Source organism: Carassius gibelio, chromosome B3 (genome assembly GCF_023724105.1).
Source record: "Carassius gibelio isolate Cgi1373 ecotype wild population from Czech Republic chromosome B3, carGib1.2-hapl.c, whole genome shotgun sequence".
Lineage (NCBI taxonomy): Eukaryota > Metazoa > Chordata > Actinopteri > Cypriniformes > Cyprinidae > Carassius > Carassius gibelio.
In genome coordinates, this window is record NC_068398.1 from 50,283,838 (window position 1) to 50,308,056 (window position 24,219).

The 24,219-nt window shown below is 41.1% G+C and overlaps 1 protein-coding gene and 1 long non-coding RNA gene across 5 annotated transcripts in view; one reads left to right on the plus strand and one right to left on the minus strand.

The window, feature by feature from the left end:
• The window catches only part of LOC127952460 (uncharacterized), a 40,201-nt gene extending 18,120 nt beyond the window's left edge, over positions 1 to 22,081 (minus strand). The window contains exons 1-2 of the long non-coding RNA XR_008152961.1: positions 22,004 to 22,081; positions 21,624 to 21,751 (exon numbers count right to left, since the gene is read on the minus strand). This is a non-coding gene — a long non-coding RNA (uncharacterized LOC127952460). The remainder of the gene's footprint in view (positions 1 to 21,623; positions 21,752 to 22,003) is intronic.
• LOC127952448 (gastrula zinc finger protein XlCGF8.2DB) lies at positions 10,978 to 23,623 on the plus strand. 4 transcript variants are annotated; one of them, XR_008152949.1, is made up of 4 exons: positions 10,978 to 11,301; positions 12,454 to 12,590; positions 21,340 to 23,082; positions 23,354 to 23,623. XR_008152949.1 is itself a non-coding variant. In XM_052550909.1 (3 exons), exons 2-3 carry the CDS (start codon positions 12,506 to 12,508, stop codon positions 22,260 to 22,262), a joined length of 1,008 nt encoding a protein of 335 aa, XP_052406869.1. In that variant the 5' UTR covers positions 10,978 to 11,301; positions 12,454 to 12,505; the 3' UTR covers positions 22,263 to 23,623. The 4 variants fall into 4 exon arrangements, 2 of the variants coding, with proteins under 2 accessions (XP_052406869.1, XP_052406870.1); XR_008152950.1 differs by having other exon boundaries at positions 23,369 to 23,623; XM_052550909.1 differs by having other exon boundaries at positions 21,340 to 23,623.
• The last annotated feature ends 596 nt before the right edge of the window (positions 23,624 to 24,219 follow it).

A 24,219-nucleotide genomic window follows, 5' to 3' on the forward strand; every position in this document is an offset into this window, starting at 1 on the left:
TTGTGGTCAATATAAAATGCTTTAACTACCTTGGTAGTCCGATGCCTTTACATTGTTATCACCCTCTTCTATGTGGATTCCATCTGATCACCACAACTCGCTGTCACCAAATCGTCTAGGCTGTAGCAAAACCTTAACTGTGCACATGCGTCAGTGGAACCAGCCGAAAGGCTTAAATGTTTCCTGGCTTGACTGTTGAAAGCAGATGATTGGCTTTCCAGCCGGAGGGGCGGGACATGTGCATACAACCGCCATCTTTGCCATTACGGGTTTTCCTCATATAGTTGTATTTATATATAACATTTATATATTAACGTACTGCTGAAGGTGGGGGTATGGTGGAAAAACACATGACAGACTCTTTTATAGTGAAAAATAAACTGGCTTTATTCACAACAAGCCAAAAGGCCATTGGACCCAGTCAAAACAACAATAATGTGCGCTTGGTACAATGTGATATTATAAACGAAAAAATGGGAAAAGACCAAAAAGTGACGCCAAAGGAAAGTGCAAAATATACCAAAACAATCCTGAATCTAAACCTAATCTAACCAAAACAAAAATGTAGAACATTAACCGAAATCTTCGGTGCATCTGGCACCCTAACTAAATTACCTACAAAAACAGAAATACAAGGGATGGCGCTCACTTCTTACCTGGTGTGTCTAACAAATGATCTGCAACGGGTGCAGTGTATATCATGATATACTAACCTGCGTTCTCTTCCCAGAATGTCAATCTCCGAGCGAATGAAAAGGTAGACACAAACTAATCCCATCCATGTTAGAGCGTAACAAATATTTAGAAATACAAAGAAACAAAGCACATAGCACACAACTTAATTTGCAGGCAGAAACATAGACAAAAACTCCACTTTACAGCAGAAAACTCATGCCACTACAGAGAGCTTGATTTACTACAGAGGAGTTCTCAGTGTGCTCCGGAGAGAACGCATGAATGAACACGTAATACTTTTAACCAGCTGGGCAGCCTCCGATTGGCTCTGAAGCAGCGCCTTAATGATGGCTGACGTCCGACTCGGCTAATCACAGCAACCTGTGAGCAGAGAGAGTAAACTAGAAACAAAGAGAAGATAATGAGCACAACCGACATGTGCTCAATACACCGACTTGCACAGATCAATGAAAACAATACACGTGGAGCATAACAAAGTGTGATATGGCTTTCTGGAGAAGTGTGTCCACTGATGTACACCGCAGTAGTGATGAACACTTTTGACATATTGCTTCTTAAAGCTTCAAAACCTTTATGAATGTTTTATTTCAAATAAGGGAGTTGAGGCTCCAAGTGCTGCAACTAAGGGATGTTGATCACCATTTTCAGTGAGGCAAGATCAGGGCTTCAGGCCTTTTGTAAGGAAACTTTTGTAATGCTGCAAGGTATGAAGTATAAAATACAACACTGTAAATCTGACATTAGTGAAAAAATATGAATGCATGCTTAGCAGTAACATGCCATTACATCAGTGAAGTTGTCTACTGTGGTGCACATTATCCCTTAATTCTTTGCTTTTTAAATAAGAGACAAAGTCCCATACCTCATCACAGACCATGCCTCATACATGACTTTTTGTGCAAACCTTCTTTAGATTAGACACGTTCCATGCTTTGAATACACCTTAAATCTATGGTCAAAAAAGCCCTCTCTCTGACAGTTCATGTCATTAGAGATAAATGCAGAAAAGCAGTTACCTGCCAGTTAGATCCAACATCAATGGCACTGAGAAACTTTCCATAATCCAGTAGTATTTTCCATGCTTCCAAGAGTATATGAAGAATGAGAAGCAGTTGGTGCTGCTTTAATGTCTTACAACCAGGGGCGTGGCAGGGGTGCTTTGAGTGCAGCAAGACATGAATGGAGGTCACCCTAGAAAGCTTCAGAAAAGCTTAGCGACACAAGTTGGCTATGCAGGTACTTTGCCTACTGTAATATGACAGACAAGTTACATGCAGTGTTGTGTGTCTTTGAAGATACTGCTAATGAGAGACAAGTGGGGGCAGGTCTATGGAGGCAAAATTGCCCAGATTGACCTTTTATTTAGTTTCTAGCAACATTCTGCAAAGTGCTGGTTGACACCTAGCTTCTATCCGATATACTTCAGATACCGTCACTAGACCTAGCGAGAACTGTTGAGCTTATTAATGCACTTCAAGACACATTTCAGAAGTACAGAGAGGAAGCCTTTTATTAACAATAGTTGTGAAGAAAAATCCTAAACATAGCTCAAAAGTGAGATATTTGGGCGAACATAGAAGTGACCAAGATGACAAGGATAGTTTTAGAAAGAACATCTTTTATCCAATCCTTGACTGTGATTGGGGAATTACTGAAATAATTCTCCAAGCCCAACTGCAACATAATGACAGGTGTTCAAGCACTCCATCCTAATAGCAACATCTTTCTAGAAGAGTCACCTCTTTTTTCATTCACAGAGATCTACGAGTCAAACTTAGATGACCGGAGGCATGAGCTGCACCAAGCCAAAATGATTTTACAGAGGAAAAGGAAAGAAGGCATGCAAAACGTCACCACCATATTGGAGTTCACTATCTTTCTGGAACCTTTCAATGAAGTGTTCCATGAACTTTTCTGGTTGTGCCAAATTGCCATTGCAATACCTGTAAGAAACGCTTCCTGTTAACACCCTGAAACTGATCAAGAACCACTTAAGAACAACCATGTCTGATGAGCGACTGAGTGTCCTGGGAGTGCTCAGTGTAGAGTCACAGAGAGCCAAGTACCTTGAGTATATTTGACTATTTAGTAGCCAGCTCAAAAGCCCGCAGAATACAGCTGTTCCAAAGAGCATAGCATTCATTCAGAAAACATTTACACAGATACACACACACACATTCAGTGTTTAAGTTAAAAATAAAGCATGTTAAAAGACTAAGTATAACACCTGTCACATGTTTTGTTTTCTTTTTTACATAACAGTATTTGTCAAATCCATGCAAAATACAAAATGATATTCAGGTTCAGTGCCATATTTAATATGCGGGTCCAGGCCAGATTTTTCAGAGGAAGGATTTTGGCTTGGAGCTGAAGTGGTCCTACACGGCTTGGACGGGTGAGCGGCTTTTGTTCTCCAACCGATAGCCGTGGGCTGGCAGTGGTACACAGCTTTTCATTCCCCTTCTTTTCATCACCATCGATGTAAGTAAGGACAGCTTAAGTAGAAGCACGAAGGCGGGTGGAGTAGGGAGCATGCCACGATCTGGTGAGCTCGTCATGGACCTCTGGGATGACCTGAGATGAACACTGACGAGGGGGGCATGGCCTTGCCCCTGCAGGAACCCCTCATCCAGATGGCTGAGGGAGGGTTCCGCTGGCAGAAACCACTCTAAACCTAGCTCTTTAACCACTTTCGAGAGGACATGGAGAAGCTCATCTTTGGTGGCGCTGGGCACAGATAATGGTGAGGGGGTGGGGTTAGTCACTGAGCCCAACAGCTCCCCTGCATCAGAAGCTGTTAATGATATGCTGTCATCAAGCAGCTCATCCTCACTTCTTTTAAATGAGATCAGGTTGCTTGCACCAGCAGGGGGAAATTGATCAGACTGGGAGTAAAAAATGGGAGAACACACTTTCTGGGGTGAGAGCAATGCATGTGGGATCTAGGCCGGTGTGAACTCAGTCGCAGCCGATCGCTCAAGACCTCTGCCCCACTGTTTTTTCCCAGGTCCCTGGGAGGAAGATAACCAGAGGGAGACTGAAGTTCTCGCAGTGAGAACAATCAGTTCCCATGAGTGCAGCTTCCACATGGGATTTCGCCAAGCAGGAAACACAGTCAATGTGGCCATCAGCGGTGTGCACGGGAGACCCACACAAACCGCAGTAATGGCGTGTCATTTGCAACAACGTCAAGCTCATCTTGAGAAGCAGGTCAGCCGTGCTAAGCGTTCTCGATTCCAGCCGTTCCAGCCGTTCGAGTCGTTGCTGAAGGAGAAGAAATCTGAGAATCCTGTGGCAAACGCCTAAAATATGCAATTTTCTCACGCAGCACAATACCACAGATGTCGCAGGTTTTGAGGGAGTGTGCAGTTGTCATGCTGACTGCAGGAATGTCCACGAGAGCTTCTGCCCATGAATTGAATGTTAATTTCTTTACTATAAGCCTTCTCCAAAGGCATTTCATAGAATTTGGCAGGACATCCAACTGACCTCACAACCACAGACCATGTGTAACCACTCCATTCCAGGACCTCCACATCCAGCATCTTCACCTCCAAGATCGTCTGAGACCAGCCACCCAGACAGCTGCTGCAACATTTGACAGATGAAGCAAGGGATGGCCATGTTGAGCTGCTTGCTGTATGTGTACATTACAGTACGTGTCACAGCTAAAGGCAACTCAATGCGTGCTAAGACTGAAAGGTTTGAATGATGTCCTTTGTGTGGCTCAAATTTATGATGGGGCGTCAGTATTAAAGATTGAATTTAGTGGAGTTCAAGTATGTTTCCGTGAGGAGCACCCTGAAGTAGTTTTATTCATTGTTATGCTCATGAACTGAAATTGGTACTTTGTCACACTTGTAGGATTTTTTTGTAACATTAGGGAATGTGTATTCCTTTTTTAGTACATAAATGGTCAATCAACAGGCATACTTTAAGTTTAGAGAACAGTGAATTTATTCAGCTCTCTAAAACTAGATGGGAATACCAGCTCAACTCAGTCAAAGTTGTGCTTTAAAATCTGACTGCTTTGTTAAGACGCCTGGAAAAAGTTGCTAAACCTATAGCAATTGGGCTCCAGTCAAAACTGTCTAGGTTTTCAAATGTGTACGTCCTTGTAATGTTCAAGAGTTTGCTATCTGTTACATAGAGGCTCCATAAGTATCTCCAGAAAGAATCTGTGGTCCTGGCACAAGCTACACACTAAAAAGAAGCTGTTATTGAAACACTTAAAAACCTTAAAGCAGACCAGTGAAGAAACAGCAGAACAGTTCTACAAAGAGACAAAAGTAATTTGCGAGTCCAACTACATCTCAGAGATCCTGCCTGTTCACCGCCGTAACCAAAGGCAGGTGGATGATTATGCATTGGATTCCACTTTAGGCACCAGGACTGTGTGATGGCAACCAACTTAAACATCATCTTAAGTATCCATGTCATGACCGCATGATAAGTGAACTGAGCAACAGATTTTTTGGTGTTGGGGTAAAGCTCATGAAGGGCATTCAAGCTTGCAATCCAGCTGCTGATAACTTTCTTAGTGAGGAATCTATAAACCTCATTGCAACACATCACAAAAATCCAACTTTGTAAAGAGGAAATTCTGGTAGCGAAACAGTTCCTGAGGAAGAAAGCAGGTGCTGTCTCAGACACGGCCAGTGCTTACAAAATTCTTGATCCTGACATGTTTCCTACCCTGAGTGTAGCCGAGCCACGGGGAGGCGCTATTGTTCCTATGATGGTATGTAGGATTTACCTTTAAATACGCACGTACTTTCAATTAGTAGATGAGTTGCGTTCAATTGTTTGGCGTGCAGGTTGTTGTCGGTCGCTGGGAGAATAATCACTGGTAGTTTTTTTTTAAGGTTATCCATTTTGAAGAGACTATCAACATTGTATTTATTGGTAATTTGTATTGGAATTGTGAGGTATTTAAATTAATGGGGGCTTAGGCTATGCTGGTCAAAACCAGTGACCTATGATCATATAAACGGTATGGGATGAGGTCAGTGGTGTGCAATTAGGCAATTGCTATTTTAGGTGTTATTCTCATGCGTTAATTTTATTTTTATTTTTATTTGAGGGTGATTTTATATTCTCATCTACAGTTATGTGGGCCATTCTAGCCTGAGTAAATTTAGCCAGTTTGGAAGGAAAATTCACTGATGATTTCATTAATACAATTTTAATTGTGTTTATGGTAATTCTGCTTTAAGGATATTCATTTATTTGAGTAGCTGTGTGGGAAAACCCTTTTACCTGGCCTGGGATGTCCCACCCAAATAAAATTGGAGTTGCATAGTCACAAATATTGAACACGATTACCTACTCATCTGCTTCACACTGAGCTTGGTTTTTCAAGCAGCGCTTACAATACCTGTCAGGTAAAGTGTTGTACTGGCCAAAGTAAGTTTATTAACATGCATTTTAGCGTGTTGTAATTACACATTGCATTTAGAATGCACTTCTTGACCAAAATTAGTTTAGTTTCGTAAAGACTAGATTGTAACAAGATGTTCAATGTACACAAACTTTTCCAACATGTTTTGATGTAGGCTAAAGCTGTGTATGTTTAGTTATAATTAGATTTTAGCCCAATGACACATACTGTACCAGATTTTTGTGTTGGGGGCAGGAAAGTGGACAAACCAGTTCTGGGTTGGTTAGGGTAACGTAGTTAAATGTGTGATTGCAAGATGTAAATGTCCTGGTTAGATTAAAGCCATTAACAGCGTGAATGGAAGGTGACTTATATTATAAACAATATAATTCACAATGTCCATATGTGTGCATGGAGGTAAATGGTCCAGGTCTCTGTGCCGCTGCAGGGAGCTTGTATAGGTCGATATTTTGGATGCCTGAGAGCTTGTCCAAATACTGCTGTTTCGTGCTTGAGCTTGTTCCTTTAAGGTCCCCTTCCTTTGTTTCACCTTATCTCTTTGCATTGCTTTACTTTCTTCCTTTTCTTTCTCGTATTCGTAGATCTGTCTCTGTTCCGTTGACATAAAAAATGCACAAAAATTAAAGTGCTCTGAAATGCCTCTGTGAAGTTCTGAAGGCGTTGCCCCTGGCAACAGATAGCGTGTCCTACCATCAAGGGCGATCGGCTCAGACCCCGCCCAAATCAACCCAAGTCATCAGACATGTCTTTGCGACACCCATAGATTTCAGAAAAGCATTTTTGAAGCTCAAAGTAGACATAAGTGGCTGTCAACATCTTGGCAGCACATCACCGAGTGACTCTATCGGACAATCGAAAATGGGCAAAAAGGTGGGAGCTGGTTGCTGAAGCCACGCCCACCTACCTCGACTGCAGCTGCTCAAGTGACCACGCCCTTAATTATGCAGAACTTTAAGGCTTAGTATAATTTAGACGGATGAGTTAAAAAAAAATCACCTCCTGCCTCGACTCCTTAACAGTTACTTGGACTGTGATTGTTTATCTGCCTGCCCTGACCTCACGCCTGTTCTCTGGTTTGTGAATGTTAATCAGCCTGTTCCAATCTCTCACCTGGACTTTGAATTATCTGCCTCTTCTGTGTTTGTCACAGTGTCTGGGTTGTATTCCCTGGGAATCTACTAGGTTTCCTCCTTCCCCACGGTGTCTGTCACTTTATGAATCTCACGTCCTCTGCTTAGGTCTGACGTATGTCTGCTTGTGTCTCCTCCCCAGTCACAGAGCGGGGGAGGAATGGGTTTGAGGTAACTTGCCTGGTGGTTTTTCGGGGGACCAGGGGAGGTCGCCGAGGCGGGAGTGGTCGAGAGGAGGCTCAGCATCGCTCTCAGCCATGGCCTCCCTTCGACTCGGGGCTCGAGTGGGATGGATCAGAGCCACCGTCTCACCATGGCGGAAGGAGAGGGGAGAAGAAGCGCACGTCCGCCATGGTGGCGCCACTGCCCATGATGGCCGCTAGACCAGCGCCATGAGGCAGGATGGACGCCAGCACAGCGCCACAGCACAAAGTGGTCACCAGTCCAGCGCCACGGTGCAAGATGGCCGCCAGCTCAGCACCAACGCCCAAGATGGCCGCTGACACATTGCTGGATTATTTCTCCATGCTGTCAACGATCCTAGAGAATCCCAAGACTGTTCACGTCATGGCTGCTGAGCCTGCGCCACAGCCCAAGATGGCCGCCAGCCCAGCGCCGCAACACCAGGTGGTCACCAGCCCAGCACCACAGCACAAGATGGCCGCTAACCCAGCACCACAGCACAAGATGGTCGCTAGCCCAGCACCACACCACAAGATGGCTGTCTGTCCAGAGTCATGGCCCAAGATGGCTGCTTGCCCAGCGCCGCTGCACAGGATGACAGTCACAGCTGACCCTCTGGAGTTGAGTCAGGTTCCAGTTGACCCTCCAGAGTCGAGTCAGGTTCCAGTGAACTCTCCAGAGTCGAGTCAGGTTCCAGTTGACCCTCCAGAGTCGAGTCAGGTTCCAGTTGACCCCTCCAGAGTCGAGTCAAGTTCCAGTGTACTCTCCAGAGTCGAGTCAGGTTCCTGTTGACCCCCAGAGACGAGTCAGGTTCCAGTGAACTCTCCAGAGTCGAGTCAGGTGTTCGTGGACCCTTCATAGTCAGGGCTAGTCACCAATGACCCTACAGAGTCAGGGCTAGTCACCGATGACCCTCCAGAATCAGGGCTAGTCACCGATGACCCTCCAGAATCAGGGCTAGTCACCGATGACCCTCCAGAGTCAGGGCTAGTCACCGATGACCCTCCAGAGTCAGGGCTAGTCACCGATGACATTGCAGAGTCAGGGCTAGTCACCGATGACCTTCCAGAGTCAGGGCTAGTCACCGCTGACCTTCCAGAGTCAGGGCTAGTCACTGATGACCTTCCAGAGCCAGGGCTAGGTACCATGGACTTTCCAGAGACAAGGCTAGTCACCGTTGACCTTTCAGAGTCAAGTCAAGTCACTGGTGATCTTCAAGGACTGAGTCAAATCACTGGTGATTTTCAAGGACAGAGTCAAGTCACTGGTGATATTCAAGGACTGAGTCAAGTCACCGGTGATCTTCATGAACAAAGGTAAGTCACCACTGATCTTCGTGAACAAAGGCAAGTCACCATTGACCTTCATGAGCAAATACAAGTCACCAATGATCTTCATGTACAAATACAAGTCACCAATGATTTTCATGTACAAATGCAAGTCACCAATAATCTTCATGAGCAGTGTCAAGTCAGCACCGATCTTCTGGAATCCAGTATATACACCATGGGATTACAAGAGTTTCGTCCTCCCGTTGGTCCGACCACACGGTTGTGGTGGTCTTCTGCTCCGCCCTGGGGGACTTCGGCCTCGACCACACGGATGTGGTGGTCTTCTGCTCCGCCCTGGGGGGCTTCCGCCTTGACCATAAGGATGTGGTGGTCTTCTGCTCCGTCCTGGGGTACTCCGGCCTCGGCCACAAGGAGGTGGTGGTCTTCTGTTCCGCCCTGGGGGGCATCCGTCCCCGACCACAAGGAGGTGGTGGTCTTCTGTTCCACCTTAGGGGGCATCTGTCCCGACCACACGGTTGTGGTGGTCTTCTGCTCCATCCTGGGGAGCGTCTGTCCTGACCACACGGTTGTGGTGGTCTTCTGCTCCGCCCTGGTGGGCGCCACGTGATGTCCTTTCATGGACTTATGTTTTGTTTTTCGTTTTCTGTTGTGTTTCCTGTCAGTTCCCCTCTGTTAGCCTGGCCCTCCGTCCCTCCCCCTGATCCTCCTCCGGTCGACTTCCCTCCTGGTCTCCCTGTTTTGTGTTTAAACTTCTGATGTCTGTTTCCCATGTTTCTTTTCTGGCCCTCCGTCCCTCCCCCTGAGCCTCCACCTGTCCGCCTCCCTCCTGGTCTCTGTTTTATGTCTTGTCGTGGAGCGTCTGGGAGCCGCTCCGTAGAGGGGGGGTATTGTCACAGTGTCTGGGTTGTATTCCCTGGGAATCCACTAGGTGTCCTCCTTCCCCACGGTGTCTGTCACTTTATGAATCACATTCCTCACGTCCTCTGCTTAATTTGCACCCAGCTGTCATTAGTTGCTAATCATTACACTCTGTCTCATTCCCATTAGCGTTTGTCTCTCCTTGTGTATTTAACCCGGTCTGTCTTAGTATGTGTCACGGAGTCCTCAATTATTCATATCCGTCAGTTTGTGTCCTTGCCCTGTGTTCATGTTTAGTTTATGTTTGGATGGATGTTTTGGTTTTCGACTCATGCTTGTGTGGATTAACCTCTAATAAAAGACGTGAATCCTTGTATCACCGGTCGTGACAGTGTTTCTGCCTCCATACTGTATTAATCATTGTGATAATAAAGCTGCAGATGGACTCGTCATTACAGAAGTGATATCTTTGTCATAGTATTCTTCCAGTGGTTAACAAACTGATTAAGACAGTCTCTGGTTGCCACCTACTGGCATTATAATGTAGCCTGCATTGAAAAAAAAAAAAAAATGTTGCTAAGGGCGTGACTAGATGATGTATTATTTTTGGGAGCATGTGATTAGTTGATGAACTGTGTGCATGATTAATGGTGGCTCTTAAATATTTAAATGCCATATGATGAATGCCTACTAAGACTTGCATATTTGTAATTCATATTTTGACCCTAGATGCTTAAAGAAAGATAATATTTTATTTGTGAGCCAGAAACATTGTGACCATTCATAATTTGTGTTGGTATATGCTGAGCTTGGGTTGATAAATGAACTATTTATATTAGATTAGAATAGATTAGATTCAACTTTATTGTCATTGCACATGTGGATACAAGGCAATAAGTCAAGTCAACTAATATGGTCACTGTAAAAGTCTCCAGACGATGCAGACATAATTTTTTTCAGTGTACAATTTCTGTTTGATTTATTATGAAGGGGCAACTTTAAAATCTATATAAAATGCATCCATTTACATATATGTAGATTTAATTTATTTACATACAGTTTGAGTAAACGGGAATATATTCTGTGAATTTTTTTTTTTTTACGTGTATTTACTTATATGCAATGTACAGTGAAAAGGAGCATTGATTAAATATTTAAATGTTTAAGAGTATTTACATGTATGCCTTTTTGATGTTTTAAAATATTTTTACATTTATAGATGTGTATTTATATTTTAATGTATTTACATATAAATGTAATATGTTAACAAATATTATAAATTAATATGGAAATATGTTGCAAATTAATATATTTGAATCAATCCATGTGACTTCTATTTGGGGTGTGTGTTTCAGTACTCTTGATATGTTGGCATGCGAACAGGACCTTTATTTTGGCACTGCGCTGTGACGTCATAAGGCAGCGTCGCTCCCCTGCTTGTGTTGTTATTCCACTGATGAAAGGTTTGTCTTTTTAAACATTTACAGTGTTACATCAATGCAAACCGTTGGGACTGTTTAACAGTTTTTACAAACTATGTGAAGTCATTTCATTAATATTGATTGTAGCGCTTTATATGCTTGTTATTTTGAGCGAGTAAAGCGCGTCCACATGAACACAGTATTGATGGAGAAAACACAAACTCCCGAGTCAATTTCTTCCCAAAATGATTCTCTGTTTCGATTCAGCGAGCGCTGACAACATCGTGTAAACACAACGATATCAACAAACAAACGCGATTGTGAGTTAAACTTTTATCAATGTCTTGTGCATGTTTATAGTGATTTTTGTTTACTTATGACCTGGTGCCCATTTCAGAAAGGAGGTTAAGTAAAAACTATGAGTATGAACCCTGAAATGAGAGAAACTCTGGGTTTTCTGTTTCAAAATGGGAGGTTTGTCAAACCTGAGAAAGCAACTTCGAGTCAGTTATCGTAGTAACTTACTCTCTGATCCTAACCTGGTCAGAAGCAGGCTTTCATCGGTAAACCCAGAGTTTCTTTCGGTCTCCTTCCCCTTTTTAAGCACTTCATTGATGCACACTGGAAAAATGCTCTTCCTCTTCTTACTGTTTTTTCCCCCCTCCTAGTACATATATATATATATGTATATGTATATGTATAAAATATACAAAAATAAAGATTTATTTTCTATATAAGAAATTGATATAAGATACTTGTTTTCTGGGGGAATCTAAATTAAGTGCATTTTACTTAAGTAAAATGATATGCCAGTGTGGTAATAAAAATAATCTTAATGCAAATGGAAAACAAGATTATTCTGAGTGTCTATTGCTAAGTGCAAATCTACTGTAGCTCCGCCCTCCTTCGACACATAAGGTTAAATATGACAGACAGACAGCTTTTTGGCGGGAGCTGTTGCCATGGTGAATCGTAATATCGGCGCTCCATTGATAATGGCTTTTTATAGTTGTGGTGCACGCGCTTAACTCGGGAGTCAGTCAATTTAGAGTTGATTAAACCAACTCATTTCAGCTGTTCTGTAACTGAAAACTCAGAGTTTCCCATCTCAGGGTAAGTCAACTCAGAGTTCAAGTTTAAACTCAGAGTTGGATGATCCTCCTTATTGAAACTGGCCCCTGGTTTCACCGACAGGGTTTTTTAGGTTTAACCAGGATTAGACCATAGTCAAATTATTTAAGTTGGTTTTACTTAAAGTGCCTGAGTATCTTAAAACAACTGCACAGACATATTTTAAGATCAGACTTACATTTAGTCTGAGACTAGTCTTCATCCTCATCTGTGAAACCAGAGATAACTGAAGCCATTATCTCTCTTTTGAGTCCCTTCCCAGTGTGCTGACTACTGAACTAGAGCTGATTGAGACACAGCCAGTGATTTATCTTGAATTATTCTCATCTTAAACATGACAGTGTGTGGATCTCAGCAGGAGTTTTCTGTGTGTTTGGACACACTATTATAAAGATGGCGTTTATTAAAGAGGAGACTGAAGACGTGAAGATTGAAGAAACATTTAGAGTCAAACAAGAAGATACTGAGGAACAAACAGGTTGGTTTTCATTCTTGTTTGATTCTTATTAAATGTCAGTCTCTACAGGAAACCATGATATTTTTGAAACATATCCAAGATCTGTAAAATAATCCATGGGACATCAGGAGTTCAACTGTAATTTTACGTTCAGTTAATGCTCTAAAAAATGGTGCCAGAGGCTGATGTGGAGTAGACGAGTTGTTGAATAAAGTCATAAATAAAAAGTATTCTTGTAGGTTTTCAGATAATTTCAGAAAAGTTTTTATTCTGTCACTTATCAATGTTTCAAAACTCATTCTTGTATTCTTTCTGCATGTTTCTGTCTTCTGCATCACATCTGGTTCATTAAGAATTGAATGGCCTTTATTGTCATTGCACTGTGGAGGTACAACGAAATTTAGGGTGCTCCCCCAACCCAAGAAACAAAATTCATCAGGACAAAAGACAAAACAGTCTAAACAAGCAATGTTCCCTTAATAAAATAAAATAATATAATAATATATACAAATATAATATATATTCTTTACATGTACATATACTTTAGATCTAACAAAAGGTTAAAATCTTAAAATTGTAATTGCAAGAGTGCAGTTATGAGGAGATGGGCTGATTGTCTGCTCTTCAGGGAGGTATGGGGTGAATTTGAAGGTAGGGGCAGTTCGTCTGGCCCAGGGGAAAAAGCTGTTCGTCAGCCTGCTAGTGTGAGATTTGTTTGACCCGTCTTAGATACATCCAACCATTGTGGTGTCATGCACATATTTTATAATGTGGTTGTTTGGGTGAGTTGGAGAACAGTTGGAGAACAGTTGTAGGTGTACAGTGCATACAGCAGAGGGCTCAGAACGCAGCTTTGAGGAGAAGCAGTGCTGAGTGAGAGTGTTGAGGAGTGGTGCCTGGGGCAGAAGAGGGATGGAGGGGGGGGGCAAGTTTGGGAGCGAGTTCAGCTTTCTGACAGCCTGATGGATGAAGCTGTCCTTCAGTCTGCTGGTCCTGGCCTGGAGACTCTGCAGTCTCCTCCCTGATGGCAGCAGAATGAAGAAGGGCTTTGCGGGTGAGACGGGTTCCATAAATGTCCTGGAGGGAGGGGAGAGAGACACCAATGATCTTCTCAGCTGCTCTCACTATGCGTTGCAGAGTCTTTCAGCAGGACGCGTTGCAGGCGCCATACCACACAGTAGCCGTGTTTCCACTATCGAGCTAGGACCGGGCGTGCTAGTGCGTGCCAGGGCCAGTCGCGTTTCCACTGTCACTTCCGGGGCTTGATCGTGCCTCGCCGGGGCTTCCTCGGGGCCAACGGCCAGGGTTTTTCGGCCCGACGAAATCCTTGGGCCAAAGCGGGCCAGCTGGGGCTGGAGGAGGAGTTACGAACAAAGGCGGAGTTTCTCAGCGTCTGGAGAGCGTCAGCGCGGATCATTTCAGAAAGATAACAGCTTTAACACCAACATTAAATATGTTTTAAAATAAGTTGAGCTTAAAACTCACTCTTAGTAAGCAGCAAGTGTTTGAAATAACTTGATCCGATGTGGATTATAATCACTAAACAAGGCAGAAATATTTATAAGTGATGTAAAAGACTATGCACGCTAGACATTAACGTTACCATATAAACATGGTAAATATGACTGCTTGGATAAATCAGACGTCAGCTTCTTATTCTCTATCACAATTGTGTATTTATTAAGTAACATTTTATCTGTCGTCTGGTTTCAAGAGTTTAGCTCCACGTTGCATATCATCAAAATATAATAATGATTTTTGTTCGAGAGCTTTTATAAAAATAAATAGTCTGGCCTGAGGATCATTTCAGAAAGATAACAGCTATAACACCAGCATTAAACACTTTTTTAAATAAGTCGAGCTCAAAACTCTCTTTCAGTCAGCAGCGAGTGTTTGAAATAACTTGATCCAATGTGGATTATAATCACCATACAAGGCAGAAATATGTATAAGTGATGAAAAAGATATGCACGCTAAACTTGTTACCATAGTAAACATGGTAAAATATGACCGCTTGAAGAAATGAGACGTCAGCTCCTTATTCTCTATCACAGTCGTGTATTTATTAAGTAACTTATATAATCTGTCACAAGCCTAGTCTCAAGAGTTTATCTCACGTTGCCTATCATAAAAGAATATAGCCTAATAATGTTTTTTGTTCGGGAGCTTACAAAAATAGAGATATTTTCATTCATTCTAAATATGATGGCTATACTGTGGCTAATAAACAGAAACAGACTTGAATGAACAAGCTGGCTATTTTCATGAGCGTTAAAAATAAATAAATAAAATAGATATAAGTGTATTTATGTGTGAATAATTTTGATTCCTGATAAATTAAATCAATATGATCAATGTATCATGTATTCTATAGTTAAAACATCAATGCTTTTGAATTTGAATACATAACAAAGCAAGCAAACAAACGGCCGCTTTTATCAGTTTCTTTTTGTGATCGCACATGTTCCAGTGACTTATTTCTTAGTTTTCTGATAACTTCTCTTTGTTGGTGAAATTTTGAGGTTGCATGACGTTGTCCTGAGAGGCGTGTATAGGGCGTGTTTTAGTGACGTGCAGCGGAGCTTCAAGCTCCACTGTGGAAACCCTGCGCTATTCTGGCCTCGTGCTACTGGCCCAGGGCTATGAGCCCTGCCCGGCCCGCTTTAAGCCCTGGCTCGCACTGGCCCGATAGTGGAAATGCGGCTAGTGATCCAGCTTGCCAGGATGCTCTCGATGGTGCCTCTGTACAATGTGTTCATGATGGGGGCCGGGGCTCTGGCTCTCCTCAGTTTGCGGAGGAAGTAGAGATGCTGTTGTGATTTCAGTCCAGGAGAGGTCCTCTGTGATGTGCACACCCAGGAACTTGGTGCTGCTCACTCTCCACAGTCGTTCCGTTGATGGTCAGAGGAACGTGCTGAGTGTGTGCTCTCATGAAAAACAATCGCAAACTTGGCAACACTGGTTCAGGTGGAGCGGCAGTTACTACACAGAGCCGTAGTCTACCGACATCGAACACAAAATCAATTTTAACATCGATTTTGTGTAGATTGCCAGTGAATTAAGGCTTGGTGTAGTAAATGCCAACCAGTGTTGCCAAGTCTGTGGTTGTTTTTCATGTCCGCGGGTCTAAGCGATCCCAATACAAATAATGTGATATTTAGCACCTAAAATGCAAATTTTACCAAGGCAACCCTGCTAAAAAACGTATATTTTAACCCCAGGAAGCAATTTTTTATCGGGCAACCTCCTGGAAGCGCGATTGGGCTAGTTTTGGACTAGTTTTAAGAAGCAACTGGGCAGGATTTGTTGTGAAAACCTGGCAACCCTGATCTGAGCGCACGTGCTGTAGATATACTTCTAATTACAGGAGCGTCTTTACTGATGAAATGCGCATGTAAATCGCATACGATTTTTTGCACATCCCTAGTCTGTATTCATAACGATAACCTATTTCATATTTTTATTTAAAAAAAAAATGAGCATGTCCACCTGCTTGGGAACAAAACGGGAGTGCAATCTGTTCACGATTATTCCGGCCGCAGAGAACAATCTTTCTGAATCACTAGGGTACACCTATAATAAGTGTTTATACTCTGACTATTTTAGATTGCTTCGGGGGTACCGCGGCGGAGTAACCCAGTACCTTTGTGATTCTTCATAGACATAAGCAGAGAGAAGTAGCTCCGGCTACAATGTTCTTCCGCAAGACGCAAACAGTTCTGTTTATTAACCGCTAGAGCGTCAAAAGTTCCCTACTGCAGCTTTAATGGCAGTTTGCGGCTTTACTCTGATATTTTTGATTTGTGTTAGTGTTCTTTAAATTATTTGTTCCACATTTTGTCTTAAATATAGTTGTTCTAAACAATTTAATCAAATACTTAGGCTGTTGATTTGTTTGCCGCCTTCTTTTTTTATTCTAAGTTTTGGCGTTGTGCCCTGTGCATTTATTAAATTGTTCGTTGTTGTAAATTTTTCCTTTTGAACAATATAAAAATTATATACATTTTCCACTGTATGTTTATACCAAACAGCGTTTTTGCTAAAGTATTTATTAGTTGTTGTTTTTTTTTGCCTTGTTTTGTACTTGGCCTAATTTACTAATAAGTTTATTTAATTTATTTCAAAGAACAAATTTTTGTTTATTTTATTCAAAAAAAAATTTTTTTTATATTTAACTGTTACAGTTTGTATTTTTGATAATAAATTATTAAAATGCACAGGCAGTCTGATTGCTGTTTTTATGTTATGATTAGCCTATAACGTTCTGGCTACTGATTTTTGTGTCCATAAGCGCTGTATACTTTGAACGCTTTACCATTCTGTTTTAAGCGTTTCATTTTCATTTTGAACGCGCTAATATCATGCTTTAGCATTTTCTGTCATATGGAAGTGTTAAACTTCAACTTGGACTATACCTTTCCTTGTATATATGCAAGTTTTTATATTAATATCATAAATGAATTCGACTAATCGCTAAAATGCAGGAGTGTTAGTCGACTAGGAATATCTTTAGTCGGGGGCAGCCCTACATTTTGGTTCATAATACATTATGCTCATAAATTTGATGCAAAGTTGATTTTTTTTACAGGATTTTAAGGTTTTAAACCCACTTCTTTTTTTATTGTTTACTCCATGTAGTTCTGAGAGCATGAGGTGCATATTTGGATTTTTTCAGATACATCAAGGCAAGTGCACAAAGGTCTCTCTCGCACCCTCTCTCTCTCTCTCTCTCTCTCTCTCTCTCTCTCTCTCTCTCTCTCTCTCTCACTCACTCATACACACACACACACTATAATTTGCTATTATACTCCATATAACTCCATATACAAGCCAGAAACTAAGCCTTTTTTGCACAGGCCTATCTAAATGGTTAATGGTCCCACCTAGTGATCAACTGTAAAAATAACAAATGTTACCTCTTCCCAACAGGGAAAACCAACAACAATCAAGAATCTCACACACACACACAAACACTATAACTTGCTGTTATAATCCATATAACTCCATATACAAGCCAGAAACTAAGCCTTTTTTGCGCATGCCTATCTAAAGGGTTAATGGTCCCACCTAGTGATCAACTGTAAAAATAAAAATGTTTACCTCTTCCCAAAAGGAAAAACCACAAACGATCAAGAATGCGTGATTATATGTTGTCATGGCTTTGCAATCAAAAAATTTAGTTATAATGGAATGGGGCAAAAACAGCCACACTGTTTTTATGTAAATGAGGGAGAAAAAATTTAAATCTAATGCTGCACAAAAACTAACAATGCATCAAAGCCAATCTTGTTATTAATCTTTGACATGCCCAAGACTGTGATAAAAGGTAAAAAAAATATCCAGTCCACAATCACTTTTTTAAATTGAAAATAATGTAATTTTGTGTTTTTTTTTTTTTTTTTTAAATCAGTGACATCATTTATGAACTTGGTAATTAAAGAGTTAAAATCTTGGATTAAAAAAAATGGTTTTGATCAGGACTGAGGTTGATTAATAGATTTATGAAAAAAAAAAAAAAATTATCTGATACATTTTTACAGCAGTTTAATATAGTGGATGTTTTCATGAAATTGCCATTTGTGCATTAGCTCCGCCCACTACCGGAGAAACCGGAATATCTTCTGCCTGTTCGAAAAGGTTAAATAATTCTAAATAAACTCCATTATTTTGACAGGAGAAGACGACAAAAATATAGTTTACATATAGCGTGTCGATTCAGCGTGGTAAGACTATCTATCTCTCTTTGCATGTGTGAGAAACAGCGCTATCAGCAAAGCGACGGAGAGTCGTTCATCTTCACAAAGAGTCACACGCTTCAGTCTATGTAGTAAACAAACCCGCACGTCTCTGCTATTCATTCATTCACACAGAGACACGCAGAACATGCAGGATTCATATTTCAACCATTTACAGATACTGATCCATATGGAGATTTGATTAGAAAAATTTATGCTAACTTTGACAAATTCCATCACGGTAAAATGTAATTTTAATTATCGTGACTGGAAATTAAGATTCCATCTGCGTTTTCTGCTTCGCAGATATCATAGTTCTGTATGCATCAAGATCCAGGTTGCCCGGTCCTCGGAACCACCAGTACTTAAAGAAACCTTTATCCAGTTTGGCTTTATCCAGTGTGTCTGCTGCTGTAAACATATGGGCTTTAAAATGAGGATCCAGCAGGGTTGCCAACATCAAACACTTGTTTTCTTCTATTTTGGAAAACCTTTTTTCCAAGCTCTGCATTGTCTGCCTCAGCGCTCAAATTTCTCTTGTTTTGGGAATCTCTACTTGAAGGGGCATTTTCAGCACAGCAATGCTTGGACTAATGCATGAGGAAGATGATTCAGCTTTGCTCATTTCAAGGGTGACTTCTTCATTGGGACCCAGTGTCTTTACAAGATTTGAAATTATATCCCATTGATCTGCAGTCGGGAATTCAATTTTCCCATGTTCCCCTGCATAAACACTCAGTGCACGCTTCTGCTCCAACATTCTTTGCAGCATGTCGTAGTGTTATTGACTACACCACTAGCCACGTTTCCACTATTGGGCCAAAAGTGGGCATGCTAATGCATGCCAGGGCCAGTCTCGTTTCCACTGTCACTTCCTGTGCTTTACCGTGCCTCGTTTGTGCCCAACGAAAACCTTGGGCCAAAACGGGTTAGCTGGGGCTAGAGGAGTGGTTATGAACAAAGGCAGAGTATCTACCGGAGTATCTAACTAATTAAAATAAATTGAGCTCAAAACTCACTTTCAGTCAGCAGTGAATGGTTGAAATAATTAGATCCTTTGTGGATTATAATCACCATACAAAGCAGAAATATTTATGAACAATGCAAAAGGCTGCACGCTAGGCATTAACTTGCCATAAACATGGTCAATGGTCAGACTTTTGGATTTAAATATTCAACAAAGCATGCAAACAAATGGCTGATTTTATCCTGTTCATTTTGTGATTGCGCTAGTTCCAGTGACTTGTTTCTTATTAGTTTTCTGATAACTTCTCTTTGTTGGTGAAATTATGGAGTTGCACGACGTTGTTCCTGAGAGGCATGTAAAGGGAGGGCTTTAGTGTAGCGCAGCGCAGCTTCTGGTCCATTGGTGGAAATGCAGTGCTATTCTGGCCTCGGTACTACAGGTCAGAGGCTATTAGCCCCGCATGGCCTGTTTAAAGCACTTGCTCGCACTGGCCCAACAGTGGAACAGCAGCTACTGATCTAACAGCACTACAGTAGAGATGTAGCCACAATCACATGTCAAAAGTAGTAAATTTAATAAGCACAGTTTATGTATTATGATGGAGCTTAAATCCTTAAATGAAATCTTCTCAGAAAAACTGGAAATAGTTCATTAGATCACCTTTTTTCTGATATTTTAGACAAATGGTTGAATTGTCCTGTGCCAGACTATGCTTGTTTTTAGATCAAGGGTTTAATAACTGCATGTACTTACATTTTTTTGAGGTGTCCTATATACAGTTGCAATCAAAATTATTCAACCCCCATTACCTGCTAGACATTTTGCTGCGCAAAACAAAATTTTATGAAAACAATTCAACAAAGGCATCAGTAAAGTATTAGAGAGAGTTTCTAGAGAAATTCAAAATTGGCTCTAAACATTCATGTTTAAAATTATTCAACACCCAAAAAGTCAAATTTTGCACAAAATCAGAATAAAGCCAACCCCATAACAGGGCTTATACACCTCCAAGTTTGACGATGGAGATGGTGTTCTTCTGTTTATGAGCTTTGCCTCTTTTGCAGCAGACATACCGCTGATCCATGGGTCCAAAATGTTCCAGTTTGGTCACATCACTCCATAAAACGTTCTTCCAGAGCTCCACAGGTCTACACAAATGAATTTTAGCTAGTTCATGTCTGCCTTTTGTTCTTCTTGCCTTTTGTTCTTTTTAAGAGTGGTATTCATTGAGTTTTCCTCCTTTTCGTCGGGTCATCTTTCAAGTCTTTGGCTTTACATTGAAGATTTTGTGGTTTTTATTCAACAACCTCAAAAGTGTTGTGTTACAACACACTTTAAGCTAAGGAATAAGACTTTTAATGTTGGTGATTTAAAATGATTTAAAGCTTTAGATTTTCAAAAGTAATGCAATTATTTTATTCTCTATAGCTTTTGTGAGATCTCTGTCCATTTTTGCTACTCAACTTCAGCACATGCATGAATTGTATGTATGTGTAACAGCTCAAGCTAATTCTGTTTTTAATAAGAGTTTCTAAAGACTTAATTGTGTTTTGAGACAGTTTTATTCCCCACCATGCAAATAAGTGACTTAAAAACAGCAATGATGACTAGGGGTTAAATATTTATGACATAACTCTGTTATTAAAAAAATCGTATAACTCAAAAATATTACATTACATAATGAAATTATCACTAGTAAAATGCCAATGAACTGTTAGAGATGCAATTTTCATATTATCGTGGATCTTCAGAAAAGCTTGTATTTGTAAAGTACTGCAGTCTCTGAGCGGTTGAGTAAGTTTTCTAGAATGATATGCATCACCTCCTTCAGTTAGATTAGTGTTTAAACTATCTAGCTAAAGAATATAGAATACCCAAGACATGTCACTCGTATAGTTTTGAATGGGGAAAATGCAACGCTCAATATGGCTGCTCAATCGCAGGTGAATGTTTGGCTCAAGCAATCAGAATCAAGGACCAGAACCATCCATTTTATAATAATGTTTTGATGTAGGTTTCTTTTTGCTGTTTAACTTGGCTAACTTTAATTTGTCTTTTTTCATAACAGACCTCATGTCGCTGAAAGAGGAGCGCATAGTACTGAATGAAACGGAAGAGAATGAACAATATGAGACTCATCATGATTTTAAAACTGGAGAAGAATCTTTCTGTTGGCCACAGATTAAAGAGACTTTCTCACAGAAGACTGCTCATAAAACAGAAACTGAAAGTTATTTTACACCTTTTCACTCTAAAATGAGTTTCAAGGAACATGAAAACCTGAAAGTACACAATGGAGGGAAGGCATTCCCCTGCCAACAGTGTGGAAAGAGTTTTGATTGTAATGGAAACCTTAACAGGCACATGAGGGTTCACACTGGAGAGAAACCTCACATCTGCCCTGAGTGTGGAAAGAGTTTTTATCGTAATGGAAACCTTAAAGAGCACATGAGAGTTCACACTGGAGGAAAGCCTTTCCCCTGCAAACAGTGTGGAAAACGTTTTACTCAAAAAGGAAACCTTAACAGGCACATAAGAGTTCACACTGGAGAGAAACCATACACCTGCCAACAGTGTGGAAAGTGTTTCGATCATAATGGAAACCTTAAAGTGCACATGAGAATTCACACTGGAGAGAAGTCTTTCACCTGTCAACAGTGTGGATTCAATTTCACTCTTAAAGGAAACCTTAAATCCCACATGAAAATTCACACTGGAAAGAAGCCTTTCACCTGCCAACAGTGTGGAAAAAGTTTTACTCAAAAAGGAAACCTTAACAGGCACATTAGAGTTCACACTGGAGAGAAACCATACTCCTGTAAACAGTGCAGAGTCAGTTTCACTCATGATGGAACTCTGTACAGGCACATGAGAGTTCACACTGGAGAGAGTTCCTTCACCTGCCAACAGTGTGGAAAATGTTTTAGTAAAAAATCAAACTGTAACAAGCACATGAGAAAATTACACGGCCTATTTTCTACACATTCTTGATCAACACATGAGGATTCAACTGAGAGAACTTTTTTTTGTCATCAGTGTGGAAGGAGTTTCTCAGACAGGAATCATGTAATAATGTTATTTTGTGTAGGAAGCAGGAGTGAAGACCAGGGGCCTCATTTATAAAACTGTGCGTAGGATCCTTACTAAAACTCTACGTACGCACAAAAGCCAAAAATAGCGTACGCAAAAAAATATTCAGATTTATAAAACCATGCGTACGCACACCTGCACGCAGTTTTCACTTTATAAATCACAGCCTACCTGATAATTTGCGCACGCAAAAAAAAATAATAATTTACCGCCCTTAATCCGCCCACATTCAACCATATATAGACAATGCAAATTACCTCATTGGCCATGCATATTAAAAGGAGCAAGGAAATGTTTGTTTTTTTAAAAACAAAATCATGGCAGCAATGGAGAGCAAAAGCAAGAAGCGAAATTTCTCTGAGGCAGAAATAGAGGTTCTTGTGAGTGAGGTGGACGAAAGGAAGGCTATTTTGTTTGGTGGCCACAGCAGTGGAATTACCAATTAAAAAAAATATTTAGAGTGGCAACACATCACTTCTGCGGTAAACGCAGTTGCTTCGGCAAACAGGACGGTTCCAGATGTAAAAAAGAAGTGGTCCGATCTTAAGGTGGGAGCAAAGAAATGGCTTGCCTCTCACCGACAGAGTGTGTGTGCGACTGGTGGGGGCAAAGGCGTCCCCAATGGAGACCCGAATGGCCTCGATTCTTGGCCAAACCAGTGTGTGTGGCATTGTGTCTGAGAGGGAGGGAGACACAGATGTGCTGGATACAGGGGAACCAGGTAAATAAAATGTGTGCTCAATTAAACAAAATAAATTATACACTCAAAAAAGTCAACTAGCCACTTGTTTGATTTGCAAAATACAAATATGTCTGATTAATAAGAATATAAAATGTTTACTTATGTTAAATGATTCATTCTTGTTATTTGTAACTAAATTATTATTCGAAGCAGTGCAAGTTTACTTGATTTGATTAGATGCATAATGGGTGCTACGAATAAATCATGTTCATTCAACAATTTATTTTTTTTGAGTGTACAATTGGTTTAGTCCTTATTCTTGCAGAGTCTGCGGGAGACCAGTGTGACGAAACTCCCAGCGCAGAGTCTGCAGGGGCTATGGAGTTTCCCGAGGTCCCCAGCACAAGTGAGTCCCGACCTTGTGGCACGGCGGGAAGTGGCCGGGTGCTGACTGAGGCTGTTCTGCAGACACAGAGAGACACCATTAATGCAATAACTGTAATCGCAGATGAGCTTAAGCAAATAAGGGTTGTGCTGGGTGACATTGCATCTACATTAAAAGATCTTGTTAAAAAATGAACCTTTACACTGTTGTTCTTCACAAATGGCGCATTACTTCCTGACGGAGCCTTGCTCCCTGATGATGTCCTTCTTGTTGGGGAGGGGGGTGACTGGGACCAATGAGCAACTAGTAAATATTGCAAATATTGAAATATGTCAAAGTAAATTTTGCCATTTTGCAAAGGGTTAATTCCCTTTATCCGCAGTCAGTTCCTCAACTCACCATCAGTGTCGCCAAACTGCTTTGTCTTCAAAATGTGTGTACGCGAGGGTCAGAGTTTGCGTGTGGGTGCGCATATTTTCACGTCAAGTTTTTCTTTATAAATCCCACCTTTTGCGCAGGAACTGGCGTACGCATGTTTTCAGCCCCGTTTTGTGCGTACGCAAGCTTTATAAATGAGGCCCCAGGGCTCAGTTCAGGGCTTCAGACGAATTCTTCCCACTGGTGGCTCTTTTCCGACTAATAAATTACAGAATGTTTAGCAAACACTGAGGAATCGGATAACCTTAAAAAAATTAAAGCATTCATAATGTAATGTGAGGTAAGCAAGATTTCAACTAATTCAAGCTTTAGGGTTGTTCGGAATAAATAATTTGTCACTTCAGGTTCTGTTA